General features: G+C 39.9%; 2 protein-coding genes and 1 long non-coding RNA gene across 3 annotated transcripts in view; 2 read left to right on the top strand and 1 right to left on the bottom strand.

Moving 5' to 3' along the window:
- The window catches only part of LOC309501238, a 235,852-nt gene that overhangs the window by 72,037 nt on the left and 147,315 nt on the right, over window positions 1–16,500 (top strand). The window lies entirely within an intron of this gene.
- tpgs1 (tubulin polyglutamylase complex subunit 1) lies at window positions 460–6,176 on the top strand. The gene is made up of 2 exons (XM_082173237.1): window positions 460–1,691; window positions 5,058–6,176. Exons 1-2 carry the CDS (start codon window positions 1,435–1,437, stop codon window positions 5,593–5,595), a joined length of 795 nt encoding a protein of 264 aa, XP_082029363.1. The 5' UTR covers window positions 460–1,434; the 3' UTR covers window positions 5,596–6,176.
- Window positions 10,762–15,904, bottom strand: plekhj1 (pleckstrin homology domain containing, family J member 1). Its single transcript, XM_082172286.1, has 6 exons — window positions 15,644–15,904; window positions 14,343–14,410; window positions 14,192–14,258; window positions 13,736–13,826; window positions 13,596–13,659; window positions 10,762–12,716 (listed from the first exon to the last, which is right to left on the bottom strand). The coding sequence occupies exons 1-6, from the start codon at window positions 15,735–15,737 to the stop codon at window positions 12,630–12,632; spliced, it is 471 nt and encodes a 156-aa protein (XP_082028412.1). The 5' UTR covers window positions 15,738–15,904; the 3' UTR covers window positions 10,762–12,629.

Here is a 16,500-nt window from a genome sequence, read left to right as displayed (position 1 = left end):
CAAACAGATGGCTGTATTTCCGCACTTCTTCAAGCAATCTCTCGGTCACTTGGTCTATTTCCATGGCTCTTCACTGATCTTCGGAATTTAAAAATGGCGGGCGGGCGGTGCAGAGTGCAGAAGATCATTCCGGAAATGCGTAGGAGGAAACGCGATGCTATCCAGCCGACCAATCACAGATCTTGCGGTCCGCGTCGCCGCGACGCGTAGTTACATTTTTGAGGAGGTGCACGTCAGGGTACGGCGAAGGGTACGACGTATGGTACACGTCAATGCGTATGCTACGCCGTACCTTCTACGCGAACCCGACGCAGAAGTATAAATTGGCCTTTAGAGACTTCAGAAATGTATAAATTTCAATTAAGAAATAGAGATTTAGAGAATTCTTGCTTGTGAATAATTTTTTTTTTTTTTTACAATGTAATTAATTGAAGTACCAGCTTTATCTTCTTTATAGTAACAGATTATATCCTTTAATCGACAGGCTTGGGAAGAATCAGGGTGCTTGCCAATATGAAGATATAACCTATTCCAGAAGTTTTGAGTTTTTTCACACTGGAAAAATAAATGGATCATTGTTTCATCCTTATTCCCACAGAATGAGCAAGAAGAACTGTCAACATCCATATATTTTGCAACAGTATCATTCACTGGATATAGTTTATGTAAGATCTTAAAATGAACTGCCTTAGTCTTATTTGAAATACAATACTTATGAGGTAACATCCAGGCGATCCAGTCTATCAGTTCAATAAAAGAGGCCCAATAAAATTTGCCTTTAGCAACATTATATTTTTTACTCTGAAAAATGTGTCGAATATGCTTATTATTACATGTCTTACTGCAATAATAAAAACCTAACAAAAGGCACTTCTTAATAATGACATCATCCTCCAGGAAGTGACATCATGAATTGGCGGGAATCAGCAGCACAGACTTCGGTAAGTGTCGTCAGTGGATCTGATGAATTCTACTTTATTCCTCAGAAGTTTAGTCTTGTACAAAAATCTAAGCATTCTTACATCAAGATACATTTCCTGGAGAAGCAAAAGGACTTCAGATATTAATTAGCGGTCTTGTTTAATGAAAACTGTATCAAAATGAAGTGACTTTGAGCTAATAAATGAGTGTTTATAAAACATTGATGAATCTCAAAGACTGAAAATCCCTGATTTACTAGTCGGTGCTAATATTCTGAGTTAATAGTACTTTTTTTATTATTATAATTTATAAAATATAAGCGCCACCTGCGGGAAGATCAGACACACACACACACACACACACACACACACAGGTCAGCTGATCTTCTGCGTCATCGTCATCATCATGTGTCCATAGCAACTGTGTTTGGGGCTGTTTGTGCGGCTGGCTGCGAGTCTGGCCATTGCTGGAGATCATTTATGTTATTATATGCAAATGCTCTGATATTGTAAGATGGCGGAGAAGCGTCGCGCGGGCGTCGCGATGTCGGGCAGCTGTGAGCGGGACGGCGCGTTCGCGTGTGAGTCTGGCGTGAGCGCGCTTCTCGGGTCTTCTCTGCTCACACTGCTGGAGTCCAGGCCGCGCGATCCCATCGGGTTCCTGGCCGAACACTTCGCGCATCTCTCGGCGCAGGATGATGACGCAGGCCCGGAGCACCAGGCCGTGAGTCGCGCGCTCTGGAACCTGAGTCTCGCGCATCACTCACAGAGGTCATAACTTTTTTCTTTTTAATTTTATTCTTTTTTTCAAATTTCTTTTTCCTTTTTCCTTTTATGTCGATGTATTGAATGCAGTGCTGTTTCTTTTCTTGCAATAAAAAAAATAACCCGCCCTGATATTCACTTTCACCTTACAAAATAATGTATGGGATAACCAATGATTGTTGTATGTTATTTGATTTGATTAATAGCATTATATTATTGGCAAAATGCTTTATAATAATAATAATAATTAAGTGCAATAAATCGAAGTGCAATAAAATTGTATATTTTTTTATTATTATTATTTTTACTATTTTCATCTTTCATTATATTTTTAAACCATGGTGGAGAAATGTGTTTGTATTTATTTTTGCTTTGGCCAATAATGATATTATTAAACTATTTTAAGCAACAAGGTTTATTTATTTATTTATTTATTTATTTATTTTATTGTTTCAGAGTTTTATTTTAATTTTATTTAATTACCATTTTCATATTTTAAAATCTCTTAATTTTTAAGCCATAGTGGAGTTTTTTTCCCCTTTTATGTATTTATTTTCTCTCTTTTTTTTATTGCTATTATTTGTCTCTCTTAAGCCAAGAGAGGATTCTTTTTTATTTTATTTCATAATTTTTTTTACATTTAAAACATTTATTTCATATATAAAACTCTGGTGGAGAAGTTTCTTTTTATCGGTTTCTTTTGGTTTTATTATTACTTTCATTAATATCTTTCAAGCCAAAAGAGTTTTCTGTATATTATATTATATTATATTATATTATATTATATTATATTATATTATTACTGTTATGTATTTGTTGAACACACATAACCAGTGCGATTCGCTTGTTGAGATTCAGCGTACATTTACACAACAACGATATGCTTAAAATGGAGATGTTTTTCCTTTGAGTTTTCCGCGTACAGACGTCACCATTTTCAAAACGATCCCCATTCACAGGATCCGCTAAAACGACAAAAAACGCTGTATTTTGCTGCCAAGCCAGTAGATGGCGATGAAACACTATAGACTGAACACGTAATACGCATGTTCACATCATCGTTTTCACAAATTCGTGCTTTTGTCGTTTACACAGAGACCGTTTTCAAAAGTTTTGATGCATTTTCAGGCACCAAAAACGCCGTTGTCGTGTAAACGAATGGCCAAAACTCATAAAAGTTTTACGTTTTTAGTTGAAAACGATGTAGTGTAAACATCCCATCTATTTTTTTACCTTTTTATTAGTTGAACCAGCTCCTGCACACACACATAACCAGTGCGATTCTCTTGTTGAGATTCAGTCTGAGCTCTTGATTCTTTCTTTTCTTTTAGTTTGTCAAGAGATTTAAAGCACAGTTTTTTCTGAAGAGTGTGCATGTGTTGAACGAGCTCTAGTACGTAAGAACAAGCCTATGATTGAATCTGGAAATAAAGCAAAATAACTGAGAAAAATTAGAAATAGTCTTCAGATGCCATGTCTGTAATTTATATCAAAACATCAAACGTTAATTAGATCTCAAACAGTTTCATTAAAAGAAGTGATTTCTCCACCACGTGCGTGACGTAATAAACCATCGTGGTTGAACGACCACTTTGCGACAATATGGTTTTGGGAAACAGTCGTGACTAGCTAGTTGATTTCTTCCACGATGTATCGTACTCTGGTAGTGAAGCAGCGAGTTACGGCGTTGTACGGGAAAAACGTCACCGTTTTCAACTAAAAACGTAAAACTTTTCATGCGTTTTGACCGTTTGTTTACTCGACAGCGGCGCTTTTGGTGCCTCAAAACGCGAAGTTTTGAAAACGGTCTCCATGTAAACAACAAAAACGCAAAGACGTCATGCACGTGCTTATTACGTGTTCAGTCTATAGTGTTTCATCGCCATCTACTGGCCTGGCAGCAGAATACATCGTATTAGTCGTTTTAGCGGATCCGTGTAAATGGTGATCATTTTGACAATAGGGGCTTTCGCATCAGAGGAACATTTTCATAGTTCCTAGAGCTATTGGTGGAAGTTCCCGGATTTTGGCGTGTTCGCACCGCAGGAACTAGGAACTATTTTAGTTTTACGAACTCCTTTTGGAGGAACTAATTTACTCCTACTTCCGATTCGGGTCTAAACCAGCGCTATAGGAACTATCCGTGACGTTAGTGTTCGCTGATATGCCGAACGCACGCGAAACACCAGCACACGCCATTTTTAAAAAGGCTGTGTAAACACACCGATTATAGCCTATATATTTACTCCAGAAACTAACTCTACGAACACGGGAAACAGTGATAGATGAAGCTCTTAATCTTTACGCTGAGGAGAAAATCCAACACAAATCTTGAGGAGACCAAGAGAAACATGATTATGTATTTCTGCTCAGCAACATTGGGCATCAACCACTCTTAAAGGAGAACTCCGGTGAATTTTTAAGTTAATCTTGATCGTTTTACCTTTGTGAGTACTGTCTATAGAAAAAAAAACGAACCGGATGTTACAGTTAATGCCCAGAGCTCCCATTCAGCTAAAACGGCAGTTATGGGGGCATTAACCTAAATAGTGTCTTTGTGCCTCTTAACAGACACAAAATGCAATTAAAATGTCTGTCCAACATGAACAGGGCCCTTACATGACAACAAGATGCGTTTAGCAACTTAGCCATTGTTTAAACTCACCTAAATAGTGTTTTAGACGGCTAGCTGTAGTCTCGCGCTGAAGTCCCGTGGGAACTCAGTTGTAGCCGGAAAAAAGTGCGCGTGATTTTAATTTTTTTTCCCAAACCACTTCAGCGGAAATCCCGCCCTGCAGCTGATTCTAAGGTTTTCATTGGTCATGTCAATCGTCACTGTAACCTAAACCAATTAAATCAGCTGCAGGGCGGGATTTCCGCTGAAGTGGTTTGGGGGAAAAAAATCGCGCACATAGTGCAGGTGGGAGGAGCGTCGTGTTCCGGCTACAACTGAGTTCCCACGGGACTTCAGCGCGAGACTACAGCTAGCCGTCTAAAACACTATTTAGGTGAGTTTAAACAATGGCTAAGTTGCTAAACGCATCTTGTTGTCATGTAAGGGCCCTGTTCATGTTGGACAGACATTTTAATTGCATTTTGTGTCTGTTAAGAGGCACAAAGACACTATTTAGGTTAATGCCCCCATAACTGCCGTTTTAGCTGAATGGGAGCTCTGGGCATTAACTGTAACAGCTCCGCGTTGCAAGCACCGATCCGGTTCGCTTTTTTTTTCTATAGACAGTACTCACAAAGGTAAAACGATCAAGATTAACTTAAAAATTCACCGGAGTTCTCCTTTAAGCGTTTTAAGCATATCGTTTGTCGTGTAAACGCACCCTCAGTTTGAACTCTTGATTCTGTCTTTCCCTGCAGATCAGCGTTCAACAGTAACACGCGCACGGCGTTCGATCTCCTGACCCGTGATCGCGGTGCCGGTGTCGTCGGGGTCCGCGGGCGTCTCTACACCGAGATGCTCCGGTGCCTGTGCAGCGAAGGCGGACTCTCCGGCTCGACCGCGGCTCCGCTCCTGCGCCGCGTCCAGTGCCACGACCACGAGTCCGTGCCCTTCGAGCTCTTCCGGCAGGGCGTTCTGACCTGCTCCGTGTTCTCCGACTACATCCGGGCCTCCCAGTGCCTGTACGGGTCGGTGGCGAGCGCTTCGGACCGGCCGGCGGAGAGAGCGCTGGGTCAGGCGGTGCTGGAGACGCTCCGGGAGGCGCTGGAGGCGGCGGATGGGGACGATGTGGGCCGGTACCTGGAGGCCAGTGCCAAGATCTCTCCGGGGAAAGTGGCGAAGGCCATGGCGGAGGCTCATCCCGGGAATCAGCAGGATAATCCCGTCATGGACGCGCAGGAGTTTGAAGACGCCGCCGCCGCGCTGTTCATCGCTCGAGTGCGAATGGTGACCTGAGTGGGAATAAAAAGTAATATTTCTGTCTTGTCTTCCAGCACAAATATCCAAACATTCTTAAATCAAGATACATTTACTGGAGACTAGGGCTGTCAATCGATTCATTTTTTTTTAATTGCGATTAATCGCATGATTGTCATGAGTTAACTCACGATTAATCGCACATTTTTTATTTGTTCTAAATGTATCTTAAATTAATACTTTTCAAGTTTGTAATACTCTAATCAACGTGGGCATGGATAAATATGGATGCTTTATGCAAATGTATGTTTATTATTGAAACCATAGTCAATATAGAGCATGAAGACGAGACATGTTTCAAAGGTCATAGATGTTTTTCAAAGAGCTTGTTCATGTCTATTAGACACATGTAGAAAGAACAAAGAAATACCAGGTTCCCATTACTTTTTCTTTGCACTGAGCAATTTACTAACACAAACATGTTTAGATTTGTGCATGACAGGGCAGCTCTTCTGAAAATGCTAAATGTACATTTATTATTTATTATTACATTAGTTTGTCTCTTTCTGTGCCCATTTTGATGAAGCTAAATTCTCAATAAAACTGTGTTTTCATTGGTATATTTTACTGTTTCTGTTGTCAAACAACGGAATGAATATGAAATAGTGACTGAAACGCGACCCATTAAGACTCTAAGACTCCAGCTCTCCCTTCCAAGACGTTAATCTGCACAAAAATCCTGATAATCGAGCCGTCGTCTGATGAAATCAAATACACATAAGATAAAGTCCATATCTGTGCTGTGATTTCGGCTATACTTGCATGTAAAATTAGAGAAGCAACATAATATCTGTGTTTAACTGAATTAAAGCGCTGCTCCTATGAGAGAGAGAGAGAGAGAGAGAGAGAAAAATTTGTGCCGTTAATATGATTTTGCGTTAACTTTGACAGCACTACTGGAGACGCATAATGACTGAAGGTGTTAGTCTTGGAAAATATATCGAAATGAAGTGAGTTTGTGCTTAAAACAAGAACAAATATCCAAACCCCTGAAAAACAACCCCATAACCCCCCCTCCACCCTCCACCAAACAACCCCATAACCCCCCCTCCACCCTCCACCAAACAACCCCATAACCCCCCCTCCACCCTCCACCAAACAACCCCATAACCCCCCCTCCACCCTCCACCAAACAACCCCATAACCCCCCCTCCACCCTCCACCAAACAACCCCATAACCCCCCTCCACCCTCCACCAAACAACCCCATAATCCACCCTCCACCAAACAACCCCATAACCCCCCCTCCACCCTCCACCAAACAACCCCATAACCCCCCCTCCACCCTCCACCAAACAACCCCATAACCCCCCCTCCACCCTCCACCAAACAACCCCATAACCCCCCCTCCACCCTCCACCAAACAACCCCATAACCCCCCTCCACCCTCCACCAAACAACCCCACACCATAACTCCACCCTCCACCAAACAACCCCACACCACAACCCCCTCCACCAAACAACCCCACACCATAACCCCCCTCCACCCTCCACCAAACAACCCCATAACCCCCCCTCCACCCTCCACCAAAAAACCCCATAACCCCCCCTCCACCAAACAACCCCGCACCATAACCCCCCCTCCACCCTCCACCAAACAACCCTGCACCATAACCCCCCTCCACCAAACAACCCCATAACCCCCCTCCACCCTCTACCAAAAAAACCCATAACCGCCCTCCACCAAACAACCCCGCACCATAACCCCCCCTCCACCCTCCACCAAACAACCCTGCACCATAACCCCCCTCCACCAAACAACCCCGCACCATAACCCCCCTCCACCCTCCACCAAACAACCCCATAACCCCCCTCCACCAAACAACCCCATAACCCCCCTCCACCCTCCACCAAACAACCCCGCACCATAACCCCCCCTCCACCCTCCACCAAACAACCCTGCACCATAACCCCCCTCCACCCTCCACCAAACAACCCCACACCATAACTCCCCCCTCCACCCTCCACCAAACAACCCCACACCATAACCCCCCCTCCACCCTCCACCAAACAACCCTACACCATAACTCCACCCTCCACCAAACAACCCCGCACCATAACCCCCCCTCCACCCTCCACCAAACAACCCCGCACCATAACCCCCCCTCCACCCTCCACCAAACAACCCCGCACCATAACCCCCCCTCCCCCCTCCACCAAACAACCCCACACCATAAAATACAAAAGCATATTGTACCCTTACAAGTCCTTACAAGTCAAGGGTATATAGAAAGTGTTTTTTTTTTCAACTATATACAGACACTTTTCATCATCCATTAAAATTCCCCATCCATATATAATCCAGTAGAAGGTTTTACACATCAGTTGCACCGACATGTGGAGAATATCAACATGTTGATCAAGCAGTAAAACCATGTTGCCCGTTGTATTGGTGTTTATTTAACAATCTGAGGGAAAGAAATACAGTTTCATGTACAGTTTGACATTAAAGGGAAATCACGATTTTACCCTGTTGATGGCTTTAGTCTAATTTTAGTGCAGGAAACCTCAATTAAGGAAGTGTCTGAAAGTGAGTCGATTCCCTTTTCAGGCCCAGATAAGATCAGCCACAAATGAGCTCAGCGGCTTCAGCTCAGCTTTAAACCGCATTCACAACACTTTTTACTTCTGCATCTGTGCTGTTGCATGTGACACGTTGCATTTTCACGTAGAACAAATGTAAGAATGAACGTGTATGAAAACGTGCACTGACGAATTGTTCAAAACAACACCAGAAACGTGAATAAAGAAAGTGCCTGTAAATTTGCACTGAATAATGTTCATTGTTGTCTTATTTGCATTAGTATAATACTAAAGACCGTGTCTATGTTATCATCATGTTATCATCTGTGGATCAGCTTAATAAAATCATCCACAGAACTGAGACTTTTTTTTGTTTTTATGAAATGTAAAAAAAATCTGCATATTTAAAGGTACACTAACATTTTTTTTGTTCAAAATTATCACATTTTAAATAATGAGTCAATACATCATCAGACTTTTATAAGTAGACCTATATTTTAGACCTGAAGGCATGGTTATCGCAGAAATATTTCGTACATCTTTACTCGCCCGTGTGTGTGTGTGTGTGTGTGTGTGTGTGTCTGGTATGAGAGGTCAGAGGTTAGTCGTCAAAGCGAGTGAGAAAGTTCTTCACACATTCAGTTTTATACAGTTAAAAACATGTGAAGGAGATGTTTGACTGACTAAGCGCTCACTTATTAAAAGTAATGAGAGTGTGTCAATAATTCAACAGGGTGTGTGAGTGTGTGTGTTCAACAACAGTGACTCGCGTCGCTGCCGCTCTTAAAGGGACAGTACACCTAAAAATTAGCAACTGCCAAGGATGATGTATTATTGTACAAAACCCAGAAATGAGTTTGCATTTTAGCACATCTGGTCCTGAAGTGAATGGGTTTTTGGTTAAAGTCCTCCTGTAGTCAATCATTTTATCCCTAAAACTCATCATTGATCACCAAAATGACCTATTTAACCGTTTTTTTCCCTTGAAAAATAAAATAAAAATCTTCATGCCTTAAAATGTCTTGAATGTAACTCGACACCCTTACCTCATTTAGTATGCGCGGTTCTATGAATATGCAAATGAGCCCCGCCTCCACTCACTCACTCAGCTCAGAGATCCACTGGTTGACGATCACACGTTGATCTGATTGGTTACAAGGTAGTTTGTGACGTCAGAAACACCAGCGATTTCAAAGCGTGTGTTTGAGACTGTCTTTGGTTCACTGCAGTTTTAAGGAGGAAATACTCAGCAATGGTGTCGACTTATGAACTTACACATGGTTTGTCTTAAAGCATATTAATAACACCACATAGACACATAAACTACATTAAAAGCTGGATTTTCACCACAGTGGGACTTTAAATGCCTGAAATAAGGTCTGTGGTGAACAAGCTCATAAAAGTTGTGTGTTGTTTATGTTTATTTATTATTATTTAAAAAAATAGCAAAAGGCACTTCCTTAATGACATCGTCCTCCAGGAAGTGACATCATTAATTGTGGGGAATCAGAAGCACAAACTTCAGTAAGTGTTGTCATTGGATCTGATTCATTTTGTGTTTGAATGTTTTATGTTTGTGTTGCTCTAAAAAATATGCATCCTGTTTGATCAAATTACACTAGATTAAAAAGTTTGTCGAGACAAACTTTAAGTTGGCTTGAGAAAGTTTTGACCAGAAAGTTTGAATTAAGTTTAAATTAGTTTAAAGTAGTTTGATGTTTAAAGTAGTTTAAAGTTTAAAGTATAGTTTGAAGTAGTTTAAAGTTGCTAGGGTGTTTCTAGTGGGTTGCTAAGGTGTTCTGGGTGGTTGCTAGGCAGTTGGTAGGGTGTTCTGGGTGGTTGCTATGGTGTTGCTAGGCGGTTGCTAGGGTGTTGCTAGGGTATTCTGGGTGGTTGCTACAGTGTTGCTAGGTGGTTGCTAGGGTATTTTGGGTGGTTGCTAGGGTGAACTGGATCTTTGCACAAATCATTTTAATGCAACATTTGGTTAAAAACATGAAAGTGAAGTCCTTTCCTTTCAGTCCTCATGTAAGCTAACGGCTCATCAGAGAGCCCTTGCATATTTATATATATTAAATTTAATTCAAATATCCTAAAATAAGCAAAGATAAGTCACATATGCGTTGATACATACAATATCAGTCATATTTGATCTCTCTTAACTTTCTGAAAATACTTGTTTCTTCACCTCTTGTGAGCATTTCTTATAGTCTTTCTCCATAATACTTCATTAGCCCTTGAAAATGAGTCAATCATGTCGCATTCATAAAATGACTCATTTGTTTGTGGTATAACTGGTATTTAACAGGAAATATTAGCGTTATCTGTTTCCCTGAATAAAGCGGCAGTGTGCAAAAATATTGTTCTCCAGCACAAATATCTAAACATTCTTAAATCAAGACACATTTACTGGAGAAGAAGCAAAATGACTGAAGATATTAAGTCTTGTTTAATGAAAAATGAATCAAAATGAAGTGAGTTTGTGCTTAAAAAAAAAAAGAAGAAAAATCTTAATTCAAAGGAAAAACAAGATTATTTTTCTGACCACATTGGCAGATATGTATTAATACATATTTATTTCAGACTGTTAGTGGTTGAATCAGCATAAAATCAAAAGCACTGGTCTCTTTTAAAAGCGATTTATTAACAAAAAAATAAGATTGAAATAAGGAACATTTATAAATTATGAAATCTAAATTATAGAAGGAATCATAACAATTGCATGAAAGAAAGATCAAAAGCTTAGAACATTCATAAATCTCACATTCACGCTCTTTTAAAGTCTGTCTAATAGTTTCATCACTTACACAAATGGAAAGTTAAGGGCTCAAATAAAAGGAAAGCAGTTCCTCATATTTCGCTGTGACGAATACAAACAATCCAACATAAATCCTCTCATATTGATTAAATCAAGTTTAATTAAATCTGCTACCGTCACAAACATTGAATGCAATGATGTTTAAACACATGTGAAGTTTACAAGTGAAATGTCACCACAAAATCAAAAGGAAATAATAAGGAATTCCATGCATCAAGTAATAAAGCCTACTTTTAGGCGTTTGCATTGACAAATTATTGCATTTATTAAATTACTTAAATTGTGTTGTGCATTTGTGAAGTAGTTTATGTTGATGGTGTCTGAACAGGATCTGACCGACTGTATTATCGTAAAGAAAATGAGATTTATGAGAAGTATTTACTGGGTAAATGCGGTTGTTGTCATAAAAATAATCTCATAATTTAAAGGGGTGGTTAATGCCCTTTTCACAAGATGTAAAATAAGTCTCTGATGTCCCCAGAGTGTGTGTGTGAAGTTTTAGCTCAAAATACCCCACAGATATTTTTATATCGCATGTTAAAATCGTCACTTTTTGAGGGTGAGCAAAAACACACCGTTTTGTGTCTGTCCCTTTAAATGCAAATGAGCTGCTGCTCCCGGCACAGGGGGGCGGAGCTTCAAGACCTCATGTCTTTTTACCTCACACACACATGCACTGACAATTACAAAAACTTTTAGTCTTTTATGTCCAAACCGGAGTCAGACAATGATGGAGAGACTCAAGAAGAAGAGACAACATGTAGAAGCAACAGGACGTTTCTGAATGGTTAGTTGATGAATTTATGACGCTTATGTGTAGTTATCTTCTAGTCATTGATTAGCATATTCTGTCATGATAAACTATAAATCGTGTTCCAGGGGCGGAGTTTATGTAAATTTTAGGGTTAGTGATGTCACTAACCCGGGAGGAATGTGGTGTAGTCTCTACCAGCCGTTTGTTGTAGTCCTTAAAAAGTGATTTCTTTAAAAGCAAATATCTCCCTTTGCTTTGAACTTTGAGCGTCGTAACTTTGCAGATGTTGTTTATGCTCAAACAGCAACATTACACACTAACTAAAGTTAGAAAAGTCAAATCATAATCAACAACCCCTTTAATAGTCATAAACAGGCTTAATTTTCGTTGTACAAACAGATCATTTTCAATTTTTTCTCATGATTTTGTGGTAAATTCAGACACAAAATCAAAGCAGCGAAAATGTTTTTAGGGAAACTGTAAAATCTCACAGCTCAGACTGACTGAAAGGCTTCAGTGCTTTTGGGAGAGAGAGAAAAAAATAACTTTTTAGTGCACTTCAGGTGAAGCTACATAACGCAAACCCTACAAACCTTTTAAACATCGCAATTATAAAAGGCAATAAAGGTGCAGAAATGAGTTTTTAAAAGCACGACCCAGTTCATGCCGTCCTCATTAACATTGACCTTGATATTATAATCAAAGAAACTTTAATAATTGCAACTGGCTCAAACTCAGCAGACATTCATTACAGTAATATAACGCATTTGTGTAAAATAAAACGATTATAGAGGTCAGAATGTACAGTGACTGATACTGGCAGACTGTAAAAGAGGAGAAACCTGAAGAAAAACAAACACAAAACACAAGCATGAACGGCAAACAGCAGAGAAACCACATGATGGCATGAGGAGTGTGTTTATGTGGGAGGAGAAGGCAGAGGAGGAAGACCACTGTTGACCTGGAAGCGTGTCTCATCCGATATCCCATACTGCTCTAGTGGATCCTGCGGGAAATCACACGTCAGATCAAAGCATCATCAATATTATGTGTAGAGCTAATCGTTAAAAGATGGTGATCTCCGATGACAACGATTGGCCTTTGTCTATTAAATCACACCGGAACGTTTAGATCTTCACAAACGTTTGTTTTTCCAAACACAGAGTATCATTATTTCTTAATTATCACAGACGTACTGGAATTAAAGTGTATAGCTCGGATTATAAACACTGATGTCTACTGTAGTGATCAAAATAAAGTAAATCACCATTTGAAAGTAACTTGACGCTTTAAATAAAGATTGTATCGATTACATCGTTACACCAGTAGGTGGCGACAAGTGTTAAAAATGTGTTTGTGATTCATTGAATCATTCACTCGAGATTCATTCAAAAACGCTGATTCATCCGGTAATTAAACAAGTGAAGGATTTATGAGTGAGTCATTGAATCATTCATTCAAAAGATTAGTTCAAAAACACTGATTCATCCGGTAATGAAACAAGTGAAGGATTTATGAGTGAGCCATTGAATCATTCATTCGAGAGATTCGTTCAAAAACGCTGATTCATCCGGTAATTAAACAAGTGAAGGATTTATGAGTGAGTCATTCAATTATTCATTCAAAAGATTTGTTCAAAAACGCTGATTCATCCGGTTATGAAACAAGTGAAGGATTTATGAGTGAGTCATTGAATCATTCATTCAAAAGATTTGTTCAAAAACGCTGATTCATCCGGTAATGAAACAAGTGAAGGATTTATGAGTGAGTCATTGAATCATTCATTCAAAAGATTCGTTCAAAAACGCTGATTCATCCGGTAATGAAACAAGTGAAGGATTTATGAGTGAGTCATTGAATCATTCATTCAAGAGATTTCCCTCACCTTTCCAGTCAATCGGTGGATTTCTGTGCGGTAGTAAATCAGGTTCTTGCGCATGAATTCATAACTGTGAGACAGAAGCAGATTACGGTTATAAATCATGAAATGCAGAGGATTATGGGTAATGTCAGTGTCACACACACCTGGCTTTAATGATGGCGTCGATCCATTCAACACACTGTTCCTGAGAATCGCATTCAAACAAATACTTCCTCTCGGCCTCGTCCAGAAACACTGGAAGACAAGCAAGAAACACAGTGAATGAGGGGCGGGACATTTCCCAAACACACTCGAAGCGCTCAACCAATCACAACACACTGCTCCAACCAACCAATCAGAGCACAGTGTGCTTTTCAGAAGGAGGGGCTTCATAGAGACAGGAAGTAAACAGAGCGTTACTGACAGACTGGGAAGAGAGGAGCCGCAACAATGGAGAAAATGAGGAGAATAATCAACATTCAAGCAGGAAAACCTGTTCTAGTAGAGCACAAAAAATAGGTTCTCTTTATAGAGTCAAAAGAGGAAGAGATACAGAGAACATCCGCTCTTTAGATGATGCTTTACATTAAAAGCACAAAGTGTGAAACTGTGACTCTTACCGATAGAGAAAGCATGATCGTCTTCCCTCTCCACGCGACACTGTTCCAGCAGGAGAGCGCCGATGGGCTGAGAACACACGCAAAGTCAAACTGAAACGAATGTGAACGCGACGGCGTCGAGATTCAGATCAGACGCTCAAACCGCACTCACCTCGTCCTCGTCGGTCCGGAAGTAGAACAGGAAATTAACGATCAGTTTCACCAGCCGCTTCTTCACCACTGTGGCGTGGAAGAGGAGAATTAGGTCACAACCAGACCAGAGGCACAGTCAATCTTACATTACACTTAGTCAATGTTTAAAGTTAGCATGTTTAGTCAATATAATGCATGTTTTTTTTTTTTTTATTAGTTTGTATAGTAAAGGTTGTTATAACCAAGTAAAACCTAATTTTTCACAATCAGAAGTATTATTGATTATATAACATTTGTCGTGAATGATGGTGATCTGAGTCGACACGATCGCTGATCTGACGATGTAATCAACTTGGCAACAACCAATGGGAGCGCACGTAGTGGATGTCACATGATGCTTTTTTTGACATACTAATGACCAAAAGTGATTATATTCCTGTCAGATTTTTTATCGTATTGCGTAAAAACACACTCGTTAATTATAACAAGGCGGTCTAGTTTTGTCACATCGCAACGTTAGCTTAAAAGATAATGAGCATTGTAGTTGTGTTGCATTCTGACATCTTTGTGGATTATTACGAGAAAGTTCTAGTTGTAGCATAACCTGCCGGCCAGTATTATAGTGTTGTTGCATCATGAGAGCTTCGTTATAAATTTAATTTTCAATGTTGGCAATTTTAAAGTGACAAGTTGAAACTAAAAGTTGAACAGATATCGACTTTATGCAAATTCGGCAACAATCAACAGAAGTTTGGTGTTCATTTGACTCGCCAACTGATCCAGTTGGAACACCTACTAACAATTAAAAATCCCTGTCCGATTAAGAACGATAACTATACATAACGTTAACTATATTAGCACCCACACAGGCGGACGATAAGTTTTTGTATGTGCGCATTGTCGTCTGTCGCTTTAAATGCAAGACTCTTTAAAGTCGGGTGGATTCTAATTGGCTTTCAATGTTTTTATCGTTCATCAGCTTTAAAAAGTTGAACGGCAAAAAGTTGAACAGAGATCAATTTTATGCAAATGAAGCAACTACCAATCAGAGTGAACGTAGTGAATGTCACGTGACTCGCAATTGGCGTACGAACAATTAAATATAAGCTGTACTCTGAATACTATACTACTCTAATTACTGCTGTCATCTCTTTACAAGACAGCAGTAGTACGAGTAGTACGCCACAATGCTATTTCGAATCATAACATTGATCGTAAAGGGGAAAGTCTTCTAGTTCTGGCTGGTTTTCTCGCGTCTTGTGGCGTAGAAAAGATGTTAGAAATCTTTATGATGGTGATAGTGAAATGCTCGGCTCTTACCGTCTCCTTTCTTCGGGCCTCTCATGCCCAGCTCGGCCGCTCTCTCTGACGGCTGGCGGCTCATGAACACCAGCTCCTTCTCATTAAATCGCATGTTTAGCTCGTTGACAGCAGTTTCGTCTCATTAAAGCGCATTTTAGGATTTCAAACAGATCTGATAATTCTCATCCGGACTGTCAGTCATACTGGTGTAGCTCTTCTGACTCTGCGAATGAACTCAAACTCAATCAAGCGATAACGTGTATGATACTAAACACACACACACACACACACACACAAAACCTAAATAGATATACCTACGTACATCCAGAATTCGACTTCTCCAGAGACGTCGGCGCGCCGCCATCTTGGAATGGTCAGCGTGTCGTCACTCACAGGGAGAATTAATGATAATATTTTTTACTTTTTTTATTTATTTATTTATTAAGTTTTATATTTTTATGAATGTGTTCTATGTTTAATTTCTATTGCTTTAAATGTTTTATGAATTATTTTTTTAGTCGACTATCTCTGTGTACTGTATCTTGTTTGAAAATATGTTTTGATTTGTGTTTTTATATGAATTGACATATGTATTGTTTTTATTCTATGTTGACTGTTTAGTCTTGTATTGTGTCAGTTTAGCAAAATCTGGTCTAACTGGTTGCAGACGCAGTCAACTTGCTCGAGTGTTCACTGACCGATGTTTTGACCGTTCCAATATGGCGGACGGCCCAACAGCCACGAATGAGGTTTCTATGTGTGTATCTATGCTTACAACTAAGAGCTGGAGGAGCTGAACACATGTAGCCGACAGAGGGCGCTGCTTTACCTCTTAAAACGTCTGTACGTTTTGAAATGTCTTTAAAATAATAATA

Source organism: Leuciscus leuciscus (assembly GCF_965113295.1).
Source record: "Leuciscus leuciscus genome assembly, chromosome: 6".
NCBI classification, from domain to species: domain Eukaryota; kingdom Metazoa; phylum Chordata; class Actinopteri; order Cypriniformes; family Leuciscidae; genus Leuciscus; species Leuciscus leuciscus.
Note: the sequence above shows the minus strand (reverse complement) of the source record. Positions and strands in the feature narration are given on the sequence as shown.

Excerpts from the sequence above, each read along its gene's own strand:
- tpgs1 (XM_082173237.1), top strand. The coding sequence starts at position 1,435 with ATGGCGGAGAAGCGTCGCGCGGGCGTCGCGATGTCGGGCAGCTGTGAG. Across the intron at positions 1,692-5,057 it reads CTCGCGCATCACTCACAGAG|ATCAGCGTTCAACAGTAACA; the intron begins GTCATAACTTTT and ends CTTTCCCTGCAG.
- plekhj1 (XM_082172286.1), bottom strand. The coding sequence starts at position 15,737 with ATGCGATTTAATGAGAAGGAGCTGGTGTTCATGAGCCGCCAGCCGTCA. Across the intron at positions 13,827-14,191 it reads CGATCATGCTTTCTCTATCG|TGTTTCTGGACGAGGCCGAG; the intron begins GTAAGAGTCACA and ends CTTGTCTTCCAG. Across the intron at positions 12,717-13,595 it reads TCCACCGATTGACTGGAAAG|GATCCACTAGAGCAGTATGG; the intron begins GTGAGGGAAATC and ends GATTTCCCGCAG.